Raw genomic sequence first — 12186 nt, 5'->3', positions numbered from 1 at the left:
ATCCATAGGCAATTAAATGTGACTTTGTTGAGTATTCTCCTGGCCAAAATAGGATACAAATACTACCTCAACTCCCATAAGTTTTATTCCGCTATTGTCACCTTTAATGCGAAAGAATACTGCATTATTCCTACTTATCCTAATGAAGAAATATAAGTTATGAAGAAAAAGAAAAGCATTTTTTTCTATTTGATTTCCCTTCCATAATTCAATCCCATAATCTGCTACCCTACATACCCAATCCATGCCTATAGTCCACCACAAGATATTTAATGAAGAAGAAATGCATTAATCTGAATATGTGCAAGTCCTATCAACATAATCAATCGTTGTCATTTAATCTGTTGAAAGCATTATTTAAAATTACATAATAAAAGTCGTTGCTCTACGCTCGCCTCAATATACATTTGAAAAAAAACTCCATGAGGCATATGCCTCAATTTGGCTTGACGAGGTTATGGGCTCTGAAAATTCGCTCCCCGGCCTTTTCGTGGCCCCTTTCTTTCTTTTGGGTCGTCGAGGAGAGTTTTAACACTTAAGTTCCAAGCCAAATTTTTAGAAGGCAGATTGGGTTTTTAATAAAACATTATCTAGAGATTTTGCCCTCTTTTTATGAGAACTTTATGATTTGAATTCAGGTTTTATATAGGCAAAAGCCCTTATTATTAATTACCCTTCTCGGTAATGAGAGAGAACTTTTAATTAAGGCTAGTCATCAAATAGATACATTGTATATGACATATAGTAGTAGCATGATTTGATATTTAAAATTAAAAATTCACCACCTTGCACTTAAAGCAGATGGTGGGGAAATGATGATAGACCCAATCAAGATCCTATGGTTCCATCGTCACGGGCCATTATGGTCCCTAGCCTACTTAGTCAGAGGAGGTAGTTGATCCAACCTGACAGAAGGATCCTTGTCGGCAGCCATGGGTTGCGTCGTCTAAGGGTACCTTGTAGACGTGAGGTGAATATTTGTCTATGAGAACATATTTAAATCCACCTTAGCCAACAGAGGGCTTTGTGTCCTATCGATCATATCCTATTGATTCATTACTCAATTATTTAATGTCGTTGGAGAACATATGAGCTCTGAGCATGAACGTAATTTAATGGTGCTATTTGGCAGCAAAATCACTTGGTAAGTCATAACCGTTTATCTGTTGTGCCATTTGGCAGCGAAACCATAAGTTAGAGAATACGTGTCATGTCTTACTGGCAAGAGATGAATTGAGAATGAATTCTAGTAATATTCTTGACCAGACATTTGCTCTTTGTGAGCTCGGCAAACTGTTGCAAATAGTGAATGCATATTTTGTTTTAAGTGTTTAGGTCTTTTATTTCAATTTCAATTTCATGATTTTGCGGTGATTTTTGAATTTTTTTTATTTTTATTGGACATTTGGGAACTTGGGAGTAATTTTTTAAATATTTAAGGTCCCGTATGGTTGTAATTTCCTATGAACACGACCATCATCGGGGTACTTTTGGGCAATTTCATTTTTTTGGTTGAACCATGTCAACTTTGTCTACTTGACAACATAGGGTCAGGATCATTATCAGCTTTATGCCTTTATTAATGAATCTTTCTTATAATAGACCTTGAAGGCCTATATGAATGAATAAAATAAATATTCCAGTTGATATCACAATCGTATATTTGTTTGATTGTTCGAACGTTGTCGACTCCTATCTATTCATATAAAAGGATTAGACTCGAACTTAGGTTTATTTCTTGACTCCGCAACATCCTTAGACATTACGTGTGCGCATACAACATGCTCTTTGAGACCCATGTAGATATTTAATTGCATGTATTTTGTATAATGTGCTTGTGCAGCAGTTGCATGTATGCAGTGCAGCAGGTGTATGCTACATATTCATATGTATGCATGTATGATGTATTGTGCATTTGCATATTGTTTAGTTGCAGTGTGATATTTTGCATATTGCATGGTGGCGTAACACATTAGTGTGTAGTATGTACGTATAATATGTTCATACATTTTCTGTTTGCTTGCACAATATATTTACATGATAATCCAACGCTTTCATGTAGTGCACAATGTATTTGTAAGTCAGCGTAGCGTGCTGCTGCTACACGGTGTATTTTACATGTTTGATAACATGCTTGCAAGATGTGCTTTATATTTTGCAACGTGCATATGCATGATGTGAATGCATTAATATGCATTTCAATGCATGGGGGTGTTTTTGCAATATTCAAACATGATGAATTTCACGAATGATGATCATTTAAAAGGTGCACGAAGTTCTATTTAGGAGCACGCCTTCTGTCCACTTGTGTGTATGTTGTGGATTTGGTGGCATTGTTTATCAGTGTGTTGGGTCTCATTTGTCGCGAATCGGCAATACAGTTTAGTTCACTTCATCGTCTGCATATCACTATCTTCTTCAATATTCAGCCTACGGAGTGTACTTCATCTTTCAAGCGTGCTGCATGTCGTATCAGAAGTCTTCCCTTGTTGTTTATAAGCGAGTTGATTTATCTGGCATGACAGCTTGGCGTTGCAAAATTATTACTTCATTTTATTAGTGACTCACAACATTTTACTATTGATTTCTTGCTTTTGATTACAAGCGAATTGTAGCATTGCAGTGAAGATCATTTGCTACTTTATGCAGGTAGACTATCGTGCACCAACAAATCTCCTGCAGTTGCTCGTAGATGCTTACATTCGTCACGAGCTAATTGCTGCCAAGTTATATGTTGCATTCGCTGCGATCTCTTCCCTTATGCCTACTACTGTCACATGCGTCCGGTAGTTGGGAATATTGTATGCATTTTTCAGTCTTCTGCTATTACTCGCGGGCGAGCTGCGTTAATGTAGATGTTCTAGCGCTACCCGTAGATGTCTGTATTTAATGTATTCCTTATTCATTTTTTTCATTGATAGCATGTCGGGTGTATGATATGTTTCCTATAGTAGCTCGCAAGTGTTTGCATTTATTGCATATTGACCGCCTTTGTTTGCAGGAGATCGATGTATTTGCCTACCATTGAGTAGTTATTAACTATAAGGGCATTGTAGCATTCATTACTTGTTGTTGATTATTAGCTGTAGACATGCTATTGTACATACAACAAATCTTCTGTCATTTGCATTAGGTGTTTGCATTTATCATAAGCTACACTCTGTACGTTTGCAGATAGATTAGTTGATATATTTGTTGCAACCCCTCATCAGTGTTTGCAGGGATTTTCTTGTACTTGTACCATGTAGGCTTACCTCATCAGGTCTTTCACCTTTACTTATGCGGGTCTATCCCCCATATATGTCTTATTTCACATTCTCAATAGGAATCCTTTTTAGCCCTCTTTACATATGCTATTACAAACATTACTCTATGAATAAAAATATTCATATATGTTCATACATAAATAAACTGGGTAAACTGAAATAAATGCAATCATAAGCATTATAAATATAAAATGCAATTAAATAGAATATTTATTAATTCATATAGCATCGTTTGGGTATCTTATATCCATAGGAATTTGGTCTCCTAGACTTCGTCTTCCTTTTCTCTTGTATACAATCTCAATTGCACTCTTTCTCATTCCATAAAATATTTTTCTCTTCCTAATCTCCCTATTTTCCTTCTTTCTTCTTTCCCTACTAAATTCAGCACACTCCGCATTCAGAAATTCATTTTTCAGCTACAATATATACTAATTTCAGCAACAATAACAATAGTTTTCACTATTCTCTTTACTATTTCTGCACACAATGATACAAAAAATATAATTACTGATTTCTTTAGCTTTTTACAATACTAAACTTCTTTCCTACCTTTCATTACTTTAAAAATCAGCCACAGGCAATAACCCAACTGCAACCATAGCACTCCTGTACCTATTTTTGCTTCACTGTTTCCTGAATTCAACAACATTCAAGATTTTCAGCCAGCTCATACACACTATACTTCAGAAATTCCCATAACAGACACACTATACTTCAGAAATTCTTATACTGCAAGTCAGAAAACCTAAATTTAAGAACAAAATTTCCTTACCTTGTTTTTAGCTTCAGCAAACAGTGGCTTTAGATCCTCTTTCTATTCGCCTCCCCATCCTCTGGCTCACCCGACAGCACAGAGCGGCTTCAAAGGCAAAAGAGCCTCGTGGATGGGAGGGGAAAAATGGTTTTTGTGAAAGTAGGCAATTCCACTAAGTGTTATAATATTATATTCCTAATTCCACTACTACTTTCCCAAAACATACCCAGCCGCATAATCTGATCAGCCAACTGCATGCTTTGCTTAGTGGATATTCTATATTTACTGAAATAGGAAAATGTATTATTTACTGTAGCAATTAAATCTTACATTGAAGTAAATGCTACTTAAGTGCTATTTCAGCTAATACTTTTAATTAATTGTTTAAAAAAAAAAGAAACAATAATTATATTTAAATGTTAATGTGCCTTTTAAATGAATACATATAAATCTAGTATGAGGATCGAAATTAAAATTAGAAGCTAATGAAAATAAATTTACATTTTTCATATATGTGAGAAAATAAATAATAATTTTATTGAGAAATATTCATGCTTACTTTTAACAGAACTTTGGGTATTATAATTCATCCCTTATTAAAATTTCATCATTGAAATTCATTCTTTTTAGTTGTTATTAAATAGATGAGGAAACATTATCCTAAGATCTTCTTCCCTCTCCTAGGTTGTCTCTTTTTTGGTATGTATTTCCATTTCACCTTAACATAAGGGATATGACGGTTTCTCAGCTGTTTAGTGTCAAAATCTAGCATTCTTTATGGTTCTTTCGTATAAGTCAGATTCTTCTGTAGCTCAATTTCATCATATGAAATTCTCTGATGGGCATCTGTAACCCATTTCCTTAGCAGTGACACATGAAAAACATTGTGAATATCTGACATGTCTGCTAGGAGAGCAAGTTTATAGGCAACTTTTCCAATCCTTTCAATAATTTCAAAATGTCCAATAAATCTAGGACTCAATTTGCCTCCCTGCCCAAATCTAGCTATCCATTTTACAGGCTTAACCTTTAAGTATACAAAATAACCAACTTTAAACTCTACTACTCTGTGCTTGGGGTCATAATACTTTTGCTGGCGATCCTAAGCAACTTTTAATCTGTCTCTGATTAATCTAATTTTCTCCATTGCTTCCTCCACTAGTTTTGGGCCCATTAACTATCTTTTTCCTACATCAACCCAAGTTAAGGGAGTTCTGCACTTTTTATCAAAAAGTGTTTCATATGGTGCCATTTGTATATTGAATTGGTAACTATTGTTGTAAGCAAATTCTATCAATGATATGTGATCCTCTCAGCTACCTCTAAAATGTAAAACACATAATCTTAATAGATCTTATAGTATCTGAATGTTTCTTTCAGATTGACCATCAGTATGAGGTTGAAAAGCTGTACTGAAATGTAAATTTATACCCGAGCTTTCATGAATGCTTTTCCACAGCCTAGAAGTAAATCGACCAACTTTATCTAAGACAATAATTTTTGGAATATCGTATAATCTGACAATGTCCTTCACATACAGCCATGCCAATTTATCTACTGAATTAATTTGTTTTATAGGCAAAAAGCAAGCTAATTTTGTTAGTGTAAATAATCACCCAAATACTATAATGTCCCTGTCTGGATATGGGAAATTCCATTAAAAAAATCATTACAATCTCTTCCCACTTCCACTCAAAGATAGGTAGTGATTACAGTAATCCAGCAGGTCGCTGATGTTCAGCTTTCACAATTTAACATGTTTCACACTTAGCTACATATTCAGTAATGTCTCTCGTCATACCCAGCCACTAGAATATTAATTTCAAGTATTTATACATCTTGATACTACCTGGATGAATTTTGTAGCTAGAATAATGAGCTTATTGCAAAATTTCTTTTCTTAAATCTAGATTATTGGGTACCCACAATTGAAATTTGTGCCTAATGATTCCATTAACATCAACAAAAAGATCTGGTATTTTCCTTGTCTGGGCCTTCTCCATCAATCGTGAAGATTCAGTACTGAGCCTTTGAGCTTCTTTGATACGATCTATTAAAGTGGATTTTACTGTCATCTGATGCAAGTATTCCACATTTTTTAAATCTATAAACTCCAATTGTAGATTTCCCATCTCCTTGATCAATTGAATCTCTTGAGTAATCATCAAATTCATCATTCTTGTAGATTTGTGACTCAAAGCATAAGCCACAATATTGACTTTTCCTGGACAATACTAAATATCCAAATCATAATCTTTGATGAGTTCCAACCATCTTCTCTATCTCAGATTGGGTTTTTTATGTGAAAATATATATTTTGAGTATTATTGATCAGTAATAATTTCACATCTTATCCTATATAGGTAATGCCTCCAAATCTTCAAAGCAAATGCCACTGCAGCCTGTTCTAAATCATGAGTAGGATAATTTCTTTCATGTGGCTTCAACTGTTTAGATGCATATGCAATCACCTTTCTGTTCTGCATTAGAACACATCCCAAGCCCTTCAAAGAAGCATCACTGTAAATTTGAAATCCTTCTGTTCCTGAGGAAAGCGTCAATACTGGTGTTATGTTTAGATGCATCTTGAATGTTTGAAAGTTCTGCTCATGTTCAACAGTCCACGAGTATACCATGATGTCAACTTATTTTTCCTCAATGTCTCTAAAACTTTTCATAAATGTTCAGCATGCTCCTTATATGTCCTCAAGTAGACGAGAATGTCATCAATGAAAATAATCATAAACTTATCTATGTAGTCTTTAAAAAGCTGATTCATCATATCCATAAAGATAGCAGGAGCATTTGTTAACCCAAACGACATGACTCTAAACTCAAAATGACCATACCTTATCCTTAAACCCGTCTTACTGACATCTGCTTCTTTAACTCTCACTTGATGATATCTTGATCTTAAATCAATATTAGAAAATATCGTGGCGCCTACTAACTGATCAAATAAGTCATTTATTCGAGATAATGAAAATTTGTTCTTGATTGTCACTTTATTCAGCTATCTATAGTCAATACACATTCTTATGGATTCATCTTCCTTAACAAAAAGTACATGCGCACTCCAAGGTGAATGGCTAGCTCTAATAAATCTCTTATCCATCAATTCCTGTAATTGCATTTTTAATTCCTGCAATTCCTTTGGGGCTATCCTATAAGGAGATTTGTAAATTGTTGATGTTCCTAATTGTAGTTCTATGCTAAATTCAACTTCTCTTTCAGGTGATAATCTAGGTAAATCTTCAAGAAATACATCTGAAAATTCAGAGACTGTTGGAACAATCAGTAATGTCTGAATATCTTTATTTATGACCTCCATTTTAGCTAAGAAGACTAACTTACCCCTCAAATATTTACCCAACTTCATTGCACTCGCTAGGGAGGATATTGCATCCTTCTCACAGAGAAAATAGGTCTTCTCATTTGGTAAATTAAATTGTATTATTTTTTTTTAAAATATTCAATTATAGCAAAATATTTAACTAACCAATCAATTTTCAAAATAAGGTCAAAAGTTTTGATAGGCACTATAATCAATTTTATTGAAAATTTGTGACCTTGAATATTTAAATTCATAAGACAAATCCTATTGGCAGACAAATTATCTTCCATTTACAACATAACACACAAAATATGTGTAAAACATGCAGTCTCAATAGTTAAATCAAAACAAAATTCTTCAAAATAAATGAATGGGATGCACCAAAATAAAAAAGAACTCTGTCAAACTTATTAGAAATCAAAAGTATACCTATAACAACCTCCTCTTCTAAATCTTTGGCCTCTTGGGGTCTAATGACAACCACCCTAGCTTTCATTAGTTGATTGCCTTTAACATCTGATGCTTCTCATTTTAATTGAACTAGTGGTTTTCCTTGTACTATTGGCCTTCCTTAAAGTTGAGTTTTTCCTGCCTGATTGCCTTCCAGATATTTCCTGTCTTTTGCTTGTTCCTAATATCCTTTATTTCATTGTGGCTTGACATTGGTTCTTCTCTCTTAAGGGCAATTCACCTTGCGATGACCAAATTCATCACATCTGAAACATCTTCCTGATCCCACCAAACACTAACCAGAATGCTGCTTCTCACGCTGCGTAGTTAAAGGTTTTTTCAAGCTGACTTTGTTTTGTTTATTATCAAACGTTGACTTCTTATTTATGAATCTATCTTCAAATATCTTTCTTTCGTCTATTTGTTGTTGATCCCAACTATGTTTAGAGAAATTTATCTCATTTTCAATCCTCCTAGCTCTCTCTACTAAGACTGAGAATTCACTGATATCAAAAGGTGTCAATGCTAGTCGCAGATGATCTCTAAGGCTTCTCAAAAATCTGTGACACTTCTAAGTGCTGACATGATGATGTGTAACGGAACAAAGAAGTAAACTCAGCTTCATATTGCATAATTGTCTTGGAACCCTAAGTCAGATTGAAGAATTTGTCTTGCAGAGCTAGTCTGGCTGTAGGATGAATGAATCAATCTCTAAAAACTTTTACAAAATCATCCCATTGTCTACTAGTAATAGGCGTTTGACCAAAATTTTCACTATGTTGAGCTTGCCACCTTTTTTCTACCTCCTTTATAAGAAAAATGTGGCTAAGGGTACTTTTCTATTTTCAGGATAGATCATACCATATAGAATCTTTCCAATCTTCAACAACCAGTCTTCAGCTATTATTGGATCACTTGCACCCTTAAATGCTTGTGGTTTAAAAGTTTGAAATAACTTTAAATTTTGATCAACTTCACTCTTACTTTCATATATGGGTTCACTATTAGTAGAAGATTTCTTCATAGATGCCATTTTATTACCACTTGTGAGATTATTTATACAATATATTGAAGTTCTTTTGACTTACCCATTAATTCCTGTTTCTTTATCCAGCCTGGATGACTGACTAGTCATTCTTCCTGGCAACTCCTCAGACATAATTATTTGTATACATATAAATAATGCATATAATATCTATTCTCATGTAAATAAACATGATCATCTTAAAGCATTAAATAGGCTTAGTATGCAGGTGTGCCTATTCTTAGAATAATTGCATGCATAGTTATATTCAACCTTGATTCCACCTATAGCTCTGTATACATTAGATTCACAATATCTCATCCTTCTTCATTATCTAAATTCATTTATGCTTCTATTTATTTTTTATTTATGCTCTGATACTAATTTTTGTCACATCCCAATTTGGCCGCTCTTACGGTCAACTTGGATTATAATAGAGAAAGAAAATCTAAACAGACCCCCTTCTTATTGACATCCATTCTGAACTACATCTATCAGAATCAAATGAGTAAATAGAAATCTATGTAGATTCTCGTAGTATATCTTGTTTTACTTAATAGAAAGCATGTAATATACCTCAATTAAATTTCATATATAATCAAAACAAATACAAAGCTTTACTAAAACATTTTAAATTTACCTATATACCCTAAAAGTTTTTGTACAACCTCCACTTAGACCTCTATATAGACCAAAAATATATGTACACCAAAAAAGATAATTACCCCCTTAATGCCCTACGGGCTTTTTCCCCTTTTCTGTAGTATAACCACTACTAATGAGCTAAGACTCAATGTAATATATAAGCAATATATAAGAAATGATAATAATATTGTTATTAATTAATTAAAAACACATTAGAATTTCATATTAATCATAAGAAATGCAAACATTACTTTCTATCTTGTCATTTATGCAACATCTTTTAAAAAAGTCATATGATAGATGTAAGCTTTTGCACCTTTTCAGCTTTTTAATTTAAGGTTGGGTCCAGATTCCCAACTTTTGGAATTGAAGTTGTTCTCTCATTCAAGATTGTGTTCAAATTCCTAACTCTTAGAATTGAGAGTGTAGACTTGTCTCATCAGGTCATTCGCTTTTACTTGTATAGTCTTATCGCCTATATATGACTTATTTCGCTTTCATAATAGCAATCTTTTTTAGCCCTCATGACATATGCTATTATAGACATTACTCCATTAATAAATATATTCATACATGTTCATATATATTCATGCATAAATAAACACGAGTAAACTGAAATAAATGCGATCATAAGCATAATAAATATGAAATACAATTACATAGAACATTCACTAATTCCTATAGCATCATTTGGGTATTTCGCCTCACTAGGAATTTGTTCTGCTAGACTGTCTTACTTTCCTCTTTTAAACATTCTCAATTGCACTCTTACTCATTTTATAAAATCCTTTTCTCTTCCTAATCTCCCTCTTTTCCTTTTTTCTTCTTTTCCTACTAAATTCATCACACTCTGCATTCAGAAATTCCTTTTTCAACAACAATATATACTAATTTCAGCTACAATAGCAATAGTTTTCACTATTCTCTTTACTATTTCTGCACGCAATAATACAAAAAAATAATAATTACTAATTTCTTTAGTTCTACAATACTAACTTCTTTCCTACCTCCTTACCTCAAAAATTAGCCACACACGGCAGCCTAATAACCACGACAGTCCATCTATTTTTCCTTCACTGTTTCTTGAATTCGGCAACATTCAAGAATTTTAGCCAGCACATACACTATTCTTCAGAAATTCTCATAACAGACACTATACTTCAGAAATTCCTATACTCCAAGTCAGAAAACCTAAATATAAGCACATAATTTTCTTACCTTATTTTTAGCTTCAGCAAACAGCAGCTTTAGAACCCCATTCTATTTGCCTCCCCATCCTCTGGCTCACCCGACAGCAGAGAGTGGCTTCAAAGGCAAAAGAACCTCATGGATGGGAGGGGAAAAATGGCTTTTGTGAAAGGAGGCAATTCCACTAAATGTTATGAAACTGTATTCCTAATTCCACTACTTCTTTCCCTAAACATACCCAACCGCATGATCTGATCAGCCCCTGCATGCTTTGCTTAGTAGATATGCTACAGTAACCGAAATAGAAAAATGGATTATTTGCTGTAGCAATTAAATCATACATTAAAGTAAATGCTAATTAAGTACTAGTCCGGCTAATACTTTTAATTAACTGTTTAAAAAAAAGAAACATTAATTACATTTAAATGTTAATGTTCCTTTTAAATAATACAAATAAATATAGCATGAGGATCGAAATTAAAATTAAAAGCTTATGAAAATAAATTGACAATTTCCCTATATATGATAAAATAAGAAATGATTTTATTGAGAAAAATTCATGTTACTTTTAACAAAATTTTGGGTATTATAATCTTTCCCTGTAGGCATGACGACACATAGATGGATACTTAAGGTTGTCCCCACCACGCTAGAGAAAAGCATGTACAGGGCCTACCCGTCTCGCTGCAAGCTTCGCATTGGATTCCCTCCCACCACGCTAGAGAAAAGCTTTTATAAGTATGATGTTGGACTACAATGCTTGCAATGTTTTTATTAAAAGCTTGCACAACTTATTGATTAGAGAAATAATAAATAGAACTATTAGCAAATAAAACGATGAATCAAAACGTAAGAGCAGTCACTTTCGTTTAGGCTAAGTTGCATATCAAGATATTTGAACCATCAAAATATCGTAGGAAAACAATATTATGCAAAGTAGTAGCTTTCAACGAAAATCCCTAATCTAACAATAAGATTAAGAAAATAATGAAGTGCACTCAATTCCCTATGTTTACTAAACTCGGCAGAATTGGGCAAACGCGTCCTTCATGACTACAATCAAATCACAAGAAAGGGTTATGCTTAAGAAATACGAGAAAAGGAAAATTGGAAAACCTTTGTCAAGAATCGGTTGTAATCCTCCAGTCGACGATCTCAAGGTGCTCTTCAATAGCTTCAACCAAGGTGTCCAAGATGCGTTCTATGTAGTCCTCAACCATATGGTCGATCCTTGGGTTGACGTCGAAGAAAGTTTAATGGAGATGTGCACGAAGCCGTGTTCATCGTAGGCAAGTCCGTAGTCAGTGTCGGGATCGGCCATTCATGAATGCTAGATGACGATTTCTTCCAAACATTGCTAGTAATCTTGAACTCCGTTGAAGCGAAAGAAGTTTCTCTTCAACTTTAAGTGGGGTGACAAGGTGTGACCGGCCAAAGGATGGAGGCTTAGGGAGAAGTTAAGTTCAAATTTTGTGGAGAAAGAGGTGCCAATCAATCCTCTAATTAATCCTCATGCATGGAA

General features: G+C 33.9%; 1 protein-coding gene across 7 annotated transcripts in view; it reads left to right on the top strand.

Annotated features, from left to right (window-relative positions):
* The first annotated feature begins 2643 nt into the window (after window positions 1-2643).
* LOC110094648 (deoxynucleoside triphosphate triphosphohydrolase SAMHD1 homolog) overlaps window positions 2644-12186 on the top strand; it is a 36147-nt gene continuing 26604 nt past the window's right edge. The window contains exon 1 of one of the 7 annotated variants that reach the window (XM_028698942.1): window positions 2644-2786. In XM_028698942.1, the coding sequence (XP_028554775.1) occupies window positions 2732-2786 (55 nt within the window). In that variant the 5' untranslated portion in view covers window positions 2644-2731. Of the gene's footprint in view, window positions 2802-12186 lie in introns of all 7 variants that reach the window. The other 6 variants (XM_028699646.1, XM_028699467.1, XM_028699297.1 and 3 more) reach the window with 6 other exon arrangements.

Source organism: Dendrobium catenatum, unplaced genomic scaffold, assembly GCF_001605985.2.
Source record: "Dendrobium catenatum unplaced genomic scaffold, ASM160598v2 fragScaff_scaffold_0, whole genome shotgun sequence".
NCBI lineage: Eukaryota > Viridiplantae > Streptophyta > Magnoliopsida > Asparagales > Orchidaceae > Dendrobium > Dendrobium catenatum.
The sequence above is the reverse complement of the archived record's forward strand: the minus strand, read 5'-3'. Positions and strand labels throughout refer to the sequence as shown.